Source organism: Balaenoptera physalus, assembly GCF_965194825.1.
Source record: "Balaenoptera physalus genome assembly, chromosome: 10".
NCBI lineage: Eukaryota > Metazoa > Chordata > Mammalia > Artiodactyla > Balaenopteridae > Balaenoptera > Balaenoptera physalus.
Window position 1 is genome coordinate 19,652,426 of NC_138889.1, and position 14,165 is coordinate 19,666,590.

Consider the following 14,165-nt stretch of genomic DNA (forward strand, 5'->3'; position numbering starts at 1 on the left):
GCATCTTATTGGCCTCTTCATTTGCATTTTCTAAGTTAATTTCACAACCACTCCAATGAGGAGAGATTTATTGTCTCCATTTTACAGATGAGAAAACTGAGGCCCAGAGCTATTACACCGTCAAGACCACACTGCTAGCAAGTATAGGAGACAAGACTGAAACCCAGGTCTATCTTTGTGTCTGATTGAAAAAAAAACAGGCCATATTGATTGCTCTCCTTCAATTCCCAGGATAGAAGGAAGCCACTCTTCTTTATTTTCTGGTCATCACTGCTTAAAAGCCTCAATGTTGAGGACAGGGATGGGGGGGAGGGTAATGCAGTGCCAGTGGGCACACAGCTTGCCATCAGGACTCTGTGCCCATCGCTGAGACTGCCCTTCTGACGTACTTCCGTCATGTGGGAGAGGAAGGTAGGGGCTCTGCCCGGGACCCCCAGCCTGTTGCTGCAGCAGGGAAACTGCCCCCGCTGCCTTCTGTGGCTGTGCTGTGTGCCCCTCACCTGAGTGAGGTGCCAGCAGCCCAGGCGGGGCTAGATGCCCAGACCCACAGTGCCGCCCCTGTTGGTGGGTCTACACCTGCACCCCATGGAAGGAAAGGAAACCCAGGAAGGAGCAGGAGGAAGGCGGGCTGAACTGGCCCAAAGGGATGAGCCTGGAGACAGCCAGCTCTCTTCCTCTCTACCCAGAATCCTGCGCGTCTGCCCTCCTCTGCCTCACCTGGTCCAGGCAGCCTAATGCTCTGGAGACTCCAGGAGTGTCGTTTTCTGGAAAACATCCGGTTGCCTAAGGGCTCTGAGGACTCTGAGGAAACTTGGGTGCGGCCTGGACCTCATCTTCCCTCTTTATAAGGCTGTGAGGGGTTCCTAGAGGTCTCCTGTGAATACCGGTCTGAGACCTAACAGCCTGGTGAAGTGAGGTCCTGGACACGCCCTTGAAGGAACCCTGTTTGCAGTGAGATAAAGACATCGCTCTCCTGCATGCATCTGGGACCTGGGCCCGCAGACCTCACTCCCTCCCACTCTAGACCCCTGCTAGACCCAGACTCAACCCCTGGTACAAGGAGAAGAGCCTGGGTTCTGGAGGCAGATACACCTGTGTTCATAAGCCACTGCACTTCGATGAACTGGGGCAAGTTACTCACCCTCTCTGTGCCTGTTTCTTCATCTGTAACATGGAAATAATATCTAATCTTATAGGGCTGCTGTGCAGGTAAAACGAAATGCATGTGCTCAGTGCTTCACACCGTGACCGGCACAGAATAGGAGCTCAGTAGCCGTTACGTTTGTCATTAAAGTGGGCATCCACCCCTACCTCCTGTCCCCACCAGCCAAGCCTCAGCCTCTGTGAAAGGGAAGAGACAGCCCATTAGACCAAGGAAGGGTCCCGGGGCTCCAGCTGCTGGACAGGGCACAGGAGTGATGGGGACAGCGGATGGTCTGTCAGGCAAGAAAGGAAGTCAGCATTTATAACAAGGGGACAGGATCAGATGGGTAACTTGAAGGCTGGCTTACATCCGTGGTTTTTGCTGGGGGGGAAAGGAGAGTGGGTGGTGAGGTTTAAAGAGCAGACTAGGGCTTCCCTGGTGGCGCAGCAGTTGAGAATCCAGCTGCCAATGCAGGGGACACGGGCTCGAGCCCTGGTCTGGGAAGATCCCACGTGCCGCGGAGCAACTACGCCCGTGAGCCACAGCTACTGAGCCTGCGCGTCTGGAGCTTGTGCTCCTCAACAAGAGAGGCCGCGATAGTGAGAGGCCCGCGCACGGCGATGAAGAGTGGCCCCCACTTGCCGCAACTAGAGAAAGCCCTCGCGCAGAAACGAAGACCCAACACAGCCAAAAATAAATAAATAAATAAATAAATAAATAAATAAATAATAAAAATAAAGGAATTCCTTTAAAAAAAAAGAGCAGACTAGATTTTTAAAAATAGTTTGTTTTAGAAAAGTTTAAACATATACACAATTAGAAAGAATAGCACAATGAACCCCAATGTATCCATTACCCAGCTTTAACCACAATCAGCTTACAGCAGATTCTGTTTCATTTGTACCTTTCATCTGCACCATCTCATATTATTGTCAAATAAATCCCAGACATCATTTAATTTCAACTGTAAATACTTCAGTGTATATCTCTAAAAGATAAGGCCTTGAAAATAATTAATTGGAACGCCTTTGCCACACCTAAAAATTGTTATCAGTAATTCCTTAATATCATCAAAAAATGTACTCCAAATATTCAGTAGTCTCATGAACGTCAAGGATCGTGAAAAGTTGGTTTCTCTTGAATCAGGATTCAAATAAGGTCCACATGTTGCACCTGGCTGATAGGCTTTTAAGTTTCTGTTATTATAAATGTTCTCTCCCCACCCCCGTTTTTTCTTTTGTTTCCTTGCAATTTATTTTTGGAAGAAACCAGGTCGTTTGCTGTGGCGCATGTTCCACAATCTGGATTTTGCTGATTGCGTTCCTGTGGTGAAGTTCTACCCCCCATTCGTCTTTGAGATACCGACACCAAATAGCTATTTGTGTGGGTGTCACAAAGTTAAAGCTTGCTTGCCACCTCACCCCCTTTCAGAAAGGGCTTTAGCCCTTGTGGAAATGTCCCCAGTGTCCCCAGAGCAAGCCTGCTGGAGCTGAAGGATGGGGGGACGTGGAGAGGGGCTTCCCGAGGGTTCCCAGTGGCGTGATGGATGTTGGCTGTTATTTGGACTGGCCCCTCTCTCTGTTTTTACGAGCAGGGGTGTCTTTTCATAAGGCAGAGCCATTTTCCGCCAAGTAGCGAGGACTGTTTTTCGTCCTTCTAGAGCAATAAGGTTCAGGATTTGTCTCCCTCTTGACTTTGAAGAGCATGTTTTCTCAGTTCTTTCCTGAAATTAAAGTAAAGGTCAAGGAGGCTGGTCTGAGCCCCCGCCCTCCCTCCTCTCTGGCTCCTGCTGGAGGGCTGGCAGCTAAGTGGGCCTGCCTCCTGGACTCCTGTGACCTGGCCCAGGCCCCGGGGCAAACCAAGCTCAACTTCCCAATTCTTTTCTTCCCCGAGGGGGAAAATTGAGGAGGGAGGGAAAGAGAGAGAAAAGAAAATAGACCCCCTGGATTTGTGCCAGCCTGTAGACTCCGCTCTGACTGTAGACTCCCTGAGCAGTTTCTAGACGTTTCCTCCCCTCGGTGTGCCCTTCCTCGGGAGGGGGTCCTTAGCCCCACGCCCTCCACCCTGCTTCGCACCTGCCGTTTGCTGCTCCGCACGTGAGCTGCCCCACGGCTCTGCCCCTTCCCTTGCACGGCGCTGAGCGCCCGGGATTCTTCGTCAGGAGGCAGAGCAGGCAGAGAACGGTGCCGCCGTCACCCACCACTTAGCAGTACGGGAGCCACACTCCCTACCCCTCCCCACCCTGAGTCACTCCCGCTACCAGTTAATTAATTTGTGACACTTTGACAGTTTGTGAGGAGACGTTTTTACGGAGCCATCGAAATCCACAGGGACGGGGCTGTCAGGCAGACACCCCTTCCTGCACGCGCTGCTTGTTCTGCTGCAGACTCAGGGACCCCAGGCCCAGCCCCCGGGAGACCCGGGGCGAGGCCAGGAGGCCCCGAAGTCCTCTCTGAGCACTTCGCATACCTAGGGACACGTGGCCAGACCCAGGGACACTGGCCACCCAGGGAAGAAGCAGAACCGCAGAGGGGCCGTCCGGGCTGAAGCCTCAGAGGTGAGGAGGCCCGCTCACCCTCCGCTCTGGTCTCCTACTCCCAGACGAATTCTCACTCAGGGCCCCCTTTCCACAGCTGGGGGAGGAGCCGTGTGAGCCTCTGCCTGGGACACCCCGCCCCCTGCGGCCCCTTCGACGGGCCGAGTCTCAGCTGCGCCCAGTGTGCCCCTGGGAAGGCTTCCCAGCCGCTAGCCCGCGCTCGGATGGCCGGCTGCGGCTTCACGCCCACAAGGGGCGCTAGTCTAGACGCTGCGAAACCCTGGGTCCCCAGGCCTTCCTGCAGCCCAGGAGCCATCCCCACCACGCTCTGTGCTTCCTTTTCCTACACAGTTCAGGTTATCTCCCACCCACTTCCCCACATACCTACACTCGCCTTCGCACAGGGCGTTCTCTTTTCCTTTCAAGGCCTGTTCACACTGTGTTGTGCTCAGGGATGGCCCACGTGGACGGCTCCCCGGATGAGCCCCAACAAGCGGGGCATCCAAGCCCAGCTACCTCGTGACGGGGACCCAGGGGGCCAGGGAGAGATCTCAGAGGAGGCTCCTGGTAGCCCATGAGGAGGACCCAGGGGAGAAAAAACAACCGGGGTAGAAGAAGACCTAGGAGCTGACTCCTTTACGCTGGAGTGAGATAGTGGCTCCTGTGGACGCCTCTCAGACGTTTATGGAGCACCTACCGTTGCCAGGCGCCCTGCCGGGAGGTGAGAAACCCATGATAAGATAAGACAGGTGTGAGCCGCACACTGGTGTAGCTCACAGCTTGGTGAGAAGCACAGACACTAAACAAATAGACAAGTAACAACTTAATTACACCTGTGATCACTGCCACCATGGAGCACGTGTGCTGGGAGAGCCTTGAGCAAGGGGACGGCTCTGAGCTGGAGCATTAGGGAGCCTTCCATGGGGAGGGGCTGTCCCGAAGGGTGGGAAAGAGGAGGGGGTCAGCCAGGACGGGCCCTGAGCCCAGGCGGAAGGGCTGGGCCTTGCTGGGAGTCAGGACACTGGAAGCCCAGGGGCGGGAGCAGGTGGTCCCTCTGCCGGTCGTGGGTGGATCTGTCGACCGGAAGTGGAATGGGCGGGCGTCCCGGGGTAGCTTCTGTTTGCTGTGAGGTGGGAGGCGATGCCTGGCCCGGTTTAACTCCCCTGACGGCCCTCGAGACAGTGCCCACCAACCTGGCTTCAGCTGGGTGGAGCCAGACACAGCCAGAGAATGGGAGAGAGATTTACCCGAGCTGTTCCACCCTTTCTAAGGAAACCTGGGCAATTCTCGCCAGAGATAACCTAAGTTCTGCTGCTGAGCTGCCCCTGTGGAGCTTCAGGCTGGACCAGGGCGGCTCGCCAGGCCTGGCACCTGGGGGTGGCGTCAGTGTGTGTACTCCCTTCCCCCCAGGCCACCACAGGTAGAGGTTTCCCCACTAGCCTAGGTCTCTTACAGCAGTCCAGATCTGTCCCCAGCCCACAGCAGCACTCAGGTTCCAGGGGTGGGTGCGGCAGCCACGGGGAGGGTCTCATTCCTGAGCTCGTGGAGCCTAGGAATTCTTGGGAGCTGGACCTTGCCCGAGCCCCGGAGGGTCCCACGCCAACAGCTGCAAAAAAGCAACCGGTATCTCTTCCAGCTGCTGCTGCCTGAGCCAGACCCACGCCTCACCACCCAGCTCCCCTGTGCGGGATGCCAGGAAAGATGCTCAGGGCAAGGAGAAAGATGCCCACCCTAGCCTCACAGCTCAGTCTCCCCTATTCTCCTCCCCAACATTCCTCTCCACTCCTCCTGCTACCCCTCCTCCCACAGATCCTTCCCCACCTCCCAGCCCCTGGCTGGGCAGCCTTTCTGCTCCTTAGCCTTTCCAGGTAAGACGTGACTGTGCCCGTCCATCCACCACACCAGCCTTCCCAAGGTCTGGGCCCAGAAGGCTCTCGAGGCTGCCTGACCCAGGGCTCTGGGAACCCCCTGCTGAGGCCACCCTCCTGGGTTCAGTAAGTGAGGCCTCATTCGGTGACTCTTCTTTTTCCTTTGGAGAAAGAAGGAACTCGGGGCTTCTCCCTACCATTTCCCCTCCCACCCTTCTTTCCCAGAGCGGCCTGAGGAGCTGGGGAAGGGCCCAGACCCAAGTCACAGCCTGGACCTTTGTCTGGAGGTGCAGAGGGTGACCTGAGTCACCAGGGCGTGGGGAGGAGCCCCTTACCCCTCACTCCCAATTCCCACCCAAATCCAGCAAGCTGCTTTTGAAATGCAAATGCGAAGCGCTTCCCCCTGCCCCCCCTCTTCTTTTTCATTGAAATGCTTCAAGTCTCAGAAAAGAGGGAAAAATGATGTGTTTAAGACAGCAGTGTCTCACCCGCCATCGAGCCCGATAAGGGATTGTTAAATTTTAATTAGACAATTTGATTCCTTTAAATGCCAACCTCTCGGGGGAGGCAGCACCAGGGAAACAGGTTGCTTGAGTTTATACAGCACCAAGCATTCCTTGCCCCCCTCCTCCCAGCCGGCGCCCCAGAGTTTCGCTGGAGGATGGAGTCAAAACCAGAGAATGGAATCCTCTCCTCTCTCCTCCCGACCACCCAGCCCTCCTCCAGGGTCCCAGGTGCCCTAACAGATTGACCCTTTTCGCCCCACCACACCCGGCTAGGGGCCAGGCACCGGCCTCCAAGTCCCTCCTAAGAGAAAATATCAGTTCAGGGTGTCAGCCTTGAACTGTGAGCTCCAGAGGAGTTTCTCTCTTCCAACACACTTGTGAAAAGCTGTTTCTGTTTACAGGCTGGGGATTGGCCACCCTCCTCCCAGCTGCAATATCTGCCTCATCCCCCAATCCCTGTGCAGTGGCTGGTCTGAGCACGGTGGGCTGCTGGCCTGGGCCGCCTCGGTGGGCCAGCTCAGCCCCAGGTGGTTGTCTGGGCTCACACAGCACTCCTCAACTTGAGAGCTAGCTAGTTTTCAAATTAGAGCACACACAGAAAATGCTAACAGTTGGAAAGCAGGTAGGGTAATGGCGAGGCACTGGGGGCTGGACACACCTGGGCCCACACTCCACTTGCCCCGATAACCCCATACAACTCCATCATCCCAGAAAGCTCGTGAGGGAGCTCTGTTGTGTAGGCTCTGAAGAGGGCAGGTGTCACAGCAGGCTAGAGTTGGGCGGGCCATTAGGGAGAACTTGATGGAGGGCTACTGACCACCAGCGTGGATGATTCCGGATGATCTTTCAGTAGGTCTTTGCCCTTCTGCGTGGAGGCAGGGCAATGAGTCCTGGAGACACACGAGGCCCAGGTGATTTCTGGCACCCACACAGATGGAGTTTCCCTGTGCTTCCGGCTCCCTCCACTTTCCCACGTGCCAGGGCAGCTGAGAAGGAAGAGCCTAGGTGGTCCCAGAGCATGCCTGGATCCTCATCTGGGAACCTCTGCTGGCGGAGCTGGGGCGGGGAGCAGCAGTTGCCCCCCTTTGCTGCCCAGGGAAGGTGAGGATGGTACTCTGGGGGAGAGGCAGCCGCTCCGTGAGTGAGGCCTGCATCCGCAGGGGTCTTTGTCAGCTCAGGCTGCCTTCATCAAACAGCCTAGACTGGGTGGCTTGAACAAGAGAAATTTATTTTCTCATAGTTCTGGAGGCTGGAAGTCTGAGATCAGGGTGCTGGGACGGTCAGGTTCTGGGGAGCCCTCCCTTCCTGGCTCTCTCATGGCTGCTCCCCACTGTGTGCTCCTATGGCAGCGAGAGAGAGAGGTCAAGCTCTCTAGTGTCTCTGCTTATAAGGGCAGTCATCCGATCGTGAGGACCCTACCTTCATGACCTCCTCCTGACCAAAGGGCCCATCTCCAAAGAACAGCACATTGAGGGTTAGGACTTCACATGAATCTTGCGGGGACACAGCAGCAGGCTCAGATCATCCATCCCTCTCCGAGGAGATAGGACCCAGTCGCTAACCCCCTAAGAGCTTAGAAATGGCTGTGACTCTGCATGTGTTTGGAGCTCACTAAATGACATTGACTGGGGACTGCAACTTGGAGCTTTTACGCACGAGGCAGGAGCCACCTGGGAGGAAGGTGGAGGTGGCATGTGGAGGTTGGTGAGCAAGTTGATCATATTTTCATAATCCCAAATCAAAATGCTTGTTCTCACAAAAGAAATTTTTTCTATGGTATGTGATCTTATTTATCTGAGGTCTTTTAACTATAAGAATAATTCTCCTTGGGTCATACATTTAGCCAATCTCCTTTTTTAAAAAGATCAAGAAATTTGGACCATCCTGGCAAATCCAGGGTGCCAGCTGTTGGGTGGCATTTCCCACCTACAGGAGCCCCAGAGTAGGCACTGATCTCACCTGGCTTCTCCAGACCCGGGACCAGGCCAGATTTACCTGGAGCCCTCCCCTTCCCCGACAGGCACAGGCTCTGACACAGGTGGAGAAGTCTGAGGTGCAGGGCAGGGGCAGGGATCTGAGGGGTCCTTCGGGTGCCCTTGGAGTGAGAAAGACCACAGCCTGACCTCTCCTTTGTGCTTTCTTCTGACTGATGCCCCTTGGAGCCCTGGGCAGAAGGAAAGTGGAGGGGCTGGGGCTGGAACAGGGGGAGCCTGGGGACCAGCAGGTTTTCTCAGGCCTCCTGAGAAAATGCCAGCAGAGAAATGCCAGGAGGTCACTATCTTTTATCCATTCTAAGATGCATATCCTCTCTAACATTCTGATGTCTCTGAAATCAGAACGCATTTTCACAATCAACCCCATCTTAAAGCAGTATCGGAGTTAGATGGCATTTTTTCTTTCCTAGGGGTACCTAAGACAATGGTGCATCTTACATTTAATTCTGTCTTAAAGCCTAGGAAGTATGGCAGTTGGTATTACAGTCTCTGGTTAGAGCAGGTGGCCTGGGAGAGATGACTCTTCCAGGCCAGCTGCTACCCCATCCCGAGGGTCTCTCAGATTCATCCTGCAACCACGGCCCAGGAATACACTTCGTCTTTTCTTTCCTTCACTCCTTCCCAAGGGCTCGATTGCTGCATCTTGGAATCCTTCTCCCTTTGTCTAGACCTGTAGAAATCTACAGACTTCTCAAGGATAAGCGGTAGGAGGCAATAGGATGTCACAGGAGGAGCCCAGCAGGACCTGTGACCCTGATGGGCTGCATTTGGACAGCGCCTGTCACTTCATCTCTAGGAGCCTCAGGCTTGTTGTCTAATTGCTTGTTTATTTAGCCTGGTTTGGTTTTTCCATGAGGGTTCGCCTGTGCCGGCCACATATGCGTAATCTTACTTAATCCTCACAACAGTAATTGCTCTCCCTATTTTGCAGATGGGAAAACTGAGGCTCAGGAAGGCCAAATAATCTGGCCAACACCCCGGAGCTAGTAAGGCTAGAGTTGGGATTTAACCCAGATGTTTTGGTCTTCAGCCCCTATGTTATACTAGTGTCTCTTATGCCGTAGTACCCCATCTGTGGGGGTGGGTTTGCTGATGCCCAAATCCTGGATCAGCCTGAGAGCTAGCCGGACAGCCCCTGGGGGTGAGAGGTGTCAGCCCCAACTTGGAAGGACACAGGAGAAGCTGGAGCTCACCCTGGGCTCTGGTTAATAGAGTCTACAGGTATTTAGGCATATTCCATATTTTCTCATTTTTTCTACAATGTAATTATATTACATTTGTATCAGCAAAAAGCAACAAGAACAATTGAGAATAAATGCTCAGTTTGACAATTAAATGCATGAGGCCTTTCCAGCCTTGGTGAGACTTGCTTTGCAGAGTAACGAGCACCGCAGAGGAATAAGTGCTAACCACCAACCACCACCCCCTCCCCTGCCCCCAACCAGCAACGCTCACATTTGCCATCGAAGCTGTACCCATAGTGTAAGTCTCAGTTGAAGTTCTCCCCTCTCCAGGAAGCCTTCCATGAACGCTGTGGCTGTGCCCATGCGCACATGCTCTCTGGTGTCTGACTATCCCTGTACCCCCAATAGATTTCCTGTGTGCTGCCCTCCTCCTCAGTCTGCTTTCTGGGGACCAACATGTAACACCCATGATATTCTTGGGCTGCATCTTTCTTTGGTCACTTGTTGATCTGATGGGTTATGTTAACAGTTACATTTCAAGTGTGGAGGGGTTTTCTTCCCAGTTGGACTCACAGAGCCTTTGATTCAATTCTGCAAACAGCTGTTAAACACTTACTGCCTGCAAATCACAGCATTAGGAGTCGGAAGAGAAAAATAAGAGAGTATGCTTTTTTGTTTATTCCACGAATAAGATGAGGCATGAGCAAGACACGGTGTAATCCTTGAAATGTTTACACCCCAGTGAACAAAACAGACACACAAATGGGGAATGTTCCAGAACGGAACCATGAGACAATGCCTTGGGAGCCCTGAGGAAGATGGGAGATGGTCCAGCCAGGAGGACTTGGGATGGATTCCAGGGCAGGAGGATTCTGAGCAAGGCTTGCTTTGAAAGATGGGTAGGGATTGACCAGTAGGGGCAAGGGAAAAGAAGTTTTCCAGACACTTTCCTGATTTGTAGAGTGGAGATAAGAATTACAAGCCCCTGAGGTTATTTTGAGGATAAATGAGATAGTATATCAAAAAAAAAAAGAAGAAAACTTGGCAAACTATCATCTCCTTTGCAAGCAGATGAAGCTGTCATCACAGGGCAGGGTCAGGATTCTGCTGCAGAAACGGTAGTCTGGTTGGGCATGGAGAATGGGTGGGGTGGGGGAGACAGGGTGCTGAGGGTCCCCATCAGATGCTCCTGGCCCTACCCAGAGAGGGACTAAAGAGGTGGGAGGAGGGGTAGAGAGGAACAGTCAGGATCTTGGGGGAGGGGAGTGTGTCTCCGAGTCTTCAGACCCCTGACTGTGCATGGCGCGATGCTTTATGCCCAGCAAGCTCAATAGACGCTGATTGAGCAAATGAATGGCAGGATCAGCCCCTGCTGCCTGATCAGTACATACATGCAGGTCTCCCTCTGTGTGCTCCAAATGGGAAAAGGTACCAGCGGGCTTTGCCCAGTGCAGCATCAGTATGACATAGTGCTTCACTACCGTGGAACTGGAAGACTTGTTGCGTGGTGGCATTCCATGTCACCCCACATGGAATTAGGCATTTTGTTTTCTCTAAGGGGCTCCGGAGTGGTGGTGCTGGGTTGGACATCATCTGTACTCCTCTGCTGAGAGCTGGCGGAGCAGATATGTCAGGGGGATGAGGGTGTAGAGGTGGGCAGACCCTTCTCCGGCGTCCCCTCTGACCCATTGTGGCTGGTGTGCCCTCCTCCCTGATTTGGGCATGGTACCATGTTCAAATCGAATGGCATAAATTGCTGGATTTCAAATCCATTTGGGTAGCGAAGCACCTGGAAGTCGTGGGGCTTTGTGTGGAATGCCTTGAAATACTGATCATTTAGTTCCATTGTGTGAAGTAGGAACACTTTTGTTAGCAGGAAAGCCAGCTATATTATATGTGCATTGTGTTTCAATCACAACCGAAGCACAGGCTGTCAAGCTCATCAATGCCCACTGCCTCTGAGCCCCTCTGCTTTCTTTTCTCAGTGAGCAGGATCACCAAACCTCCAAGAGCGCAGCACAGAAATCTGGAGTTATCCTCGTCTCCTTTCTCTCCCTGCTTGCCCCCTCCCCTCTCCCACGCCACATCTGTCCAATGACCAAATTCCATGAAACTGACTTCCAAGTTAGCTAGTGACTCTGAACACGCCTCTCCATGCTCATTCCCGTGCCTTCATTCAGACGATCACCATCTCACCTGAATTACAGTCACGACCTCACTGCCCGCTGACATCCCCTCTGCACTGCACAGCCAGCGACCTGTGCAAAGCAGCAATCCAATGGAAGTCATTCCTCTGCACCCAGGCTTTCAGGGGCTCCAAGCTTACAAGACCCGTTCTGGCCCATGAACAGCCCTCCAGTTTAATTTTCCCCAGCTTCACCATCATGCCCTGCATTTTTAGCCAAACAGAATTATTTGCTGTTTGGGACCATGTTGTGTTCTCTCTGGCTGGAACATCTCCCCTGCACTCAGTTGCCCGGTTAACTCCTGCTTCTACTTCATCTCTGCTGACGCCTCCTTCAGGAAGTGTTTCCCCCTGGAGATGAGACAGCCATTCCTCAGGGCTCTCAGTGCACAAATACAGAAACTCATTAGTTCTTCCTTGGGTTCCTGCAGCTGGTCCTGCCACCCCACTGCGTGCCACACTTCCGTTCTCTACGCAGCAGTCAGACCCTTCTCTCTGAAAGGCACATCTGATCATGTGGCTCCTGCTGCCCTTAGGGTCAAGTCTAACCTCCTAGAGTGAATTGCAAGGCCCTCTGTGCTCCAGCTGTCCCGAATCTCCCGCCAGCCCTCCAACATGGCACCTACTCTCCAGCTCTGAAATTTGCTTACCTGCTTCCTATATTTGGACCCTTCCCCTGGCTCCCAACTCTTTACCTGACTACATCCTTCAGGTATTTCTTTCTTTTTTTAAATTTTATTTATTTATTTATTTATTTATTTATTTATTTATGGCTGTGTTGGGTCTTCGTTTCTGTGCGAGGGCTTTCTCTAGTTGCAGCAAGTGGGGGCCACTCTTCATCGTGATGTGCGAGCCTCTCACTATCGCGGCCTCTCTTGTTGCGGAGCACATGCTCCAGACGCGCAGGCTCAGTAGCTGTGGCTCACGGGCCTAGTTGCTCCGCGGCATGTGGGATCTTCCCAGACCAGGGATCAAACCCGTGTCCCCTGCATTGGCAGGCAGATTCTCAACCACTGCGCCACCAGGGAAGCCCCAACCTGACTACATCCTGTAGGTGTCTGTTGAACATCCCTTCCTCAGGAAAGCCTTCTTTGAATCCCTAAACTAGGTTGTGTCTCTCTCCCCATTCTGTTTCCGAGCGCCTACCACCCATAGATTTAATTGCTTGGTTCATTGGCTATTGTTTCTTTTAGAACGTGAGCTGGAGAACTATGTATATTTTGTTCCTGACTATGTTTCTAGCGTTATACAGAACAATGTTCAATAAACATTTATAGAATTAAGAATGAATGAATGCATATTTCTAGTCTTACCCTAGAAGCTGGAACTCCTCACTAACTTGTGTGGGGCATGGGATGCACTTAATTTTTTGTTGAATAAATGGGTGAATGAATGATCAGCTCTTTTCAAGATCATTTATTTTATTATAGTTAAAAAATTGTACTTTCTCATTTGTTTTACCATCTGTAAGAACTTGCTAGCAGAAGAGTGGCAGCAGGCCCCCATGTTTTAAAAAAATTGGGGGATGCAAACCTTAAATCCTGAGGCTGGAGAATTCTATTTTAACCTCCCGTGGTAGGTTTTAGCCCCGGAGCCCTCTGTGGGTGGCCGCATGCTTTGGGAGGCCCTCCTGCTTACTCCCTGTGTCCGTTTCTCCTGGCCAGAGCCTGGCTACCCAGTGGCCCCGCTGCTCCCATGGATCCGCTGAACCTGTCCTGGTACGATGACGATCTGGAGAGCCGGAACTGGAGCCGGCCCTTCAACGGGTCCGAAGGGAAAGCCGACAGGCCCCACTACAACTACTACGCCATGCTGCTTACCCTCCTCATCTTCGTCATCGTCTTCGGCAACGTGCTGGTGTGCATGGCCGTGTCCCGCGAGAAGGCGCTGCAGACCACCACCAACTACCTGATCGTCAGCCTCGCTGTGGCCGACCTCCTGGTGGCCACGCTCGTCATGCCCTGGGTGGTCTACCTGGAGGTAGGTCTGGGCCCCTGCAGTGCTCGGGCGCCTTCCCCGGGAGAGCCCAGCCTCCTCACTGGCTCCCTCCAAGAGTGCGCCTTCTCAGGTGGGTCCTTCCTCCACTCTGGGCTCAGTGTTACAAAATGGGTAGATCGTCTCCTTAACAATCCCGACTACCAGTTGTAAGGCGCTTAGTAAGTGCCAGGCCTCGCATCGGTCCTTCACATACAGCATCTCCCCACCGAGCCCTCGCGGCATCTTCTGGATGGTGAGCCAGACGGTCAGAGAAGTTAGGTGACTTCTCCAGCCTCACACAGTGGCTGGAATTCGGGCCCCAGGGTTGGTTCATTAGGTCGTGCTGAGCATGGGAGTCATCGACAAGGATCCCTGAGGATGGCAGTGGCTTGTGCTCCCAGGCCTGAAATCTTCATCCTTCTCTCCCCACTTCAGAATGTGGGCTGCCACTCCCCCGTCTCCCCGCTGCCCTCCCCGCTCCTCTGTGTGTCCTAGCCTGTGTCTGGGACCTCCAGGTCAAGGCCGCTGTGAACTGTGCTGTACCCCCTTTCCTTGGGAAGGACCGCATGGTGACGCATTGCTCGGCCGGGAACAGAGCCCGGCCCTGAGCCCGGAATAGTGAGTAGGCAGCCCCTGCTGTGGGCCAGGCGCTGCCGGGAGTTCCACAGAAACATACTCAGCAAATACTCGTGCTGATTCTGAGTGGATATCATTCTTCTCACTTTAAGGAAGAGGAAACAGAAGCTTTGAGAAGTTGCCCGTCTTTACCTG

The 14,165-nt window shown here is 53.4% G+C and overlaps 1 protein-coding gene across 2 annotated transcripts in view; it reads left to right on the plus strand.

Annotated features, from left to right (window-relative positions):
* The window catches only part of DRD2 (dopamine receptor D2), a 70,775-nt gene that overhangs the window by 35,612 nt on the left and 20,998 nt on the right, over window positions 1-14,165 (plus strand). The window contains exon 2 of one of the 2 annotated variants that reach the window (XM_082411142.1): window positions 13,082-13,397. In XM_082411142.1, the coding sequence (XP_082267268.1) occupies window positions 13,113-13,397 (285 nt within the window). In that variant the 5' untranslated portion in view covers window positions 13,082-13,112. Of the gene's footprint in view, window positions 1-11,732; window positions 13,398-14,165 lie in introns of those variants that run through there. The other variant, XM_082411143.1, reaches the window with a different exon arrangement.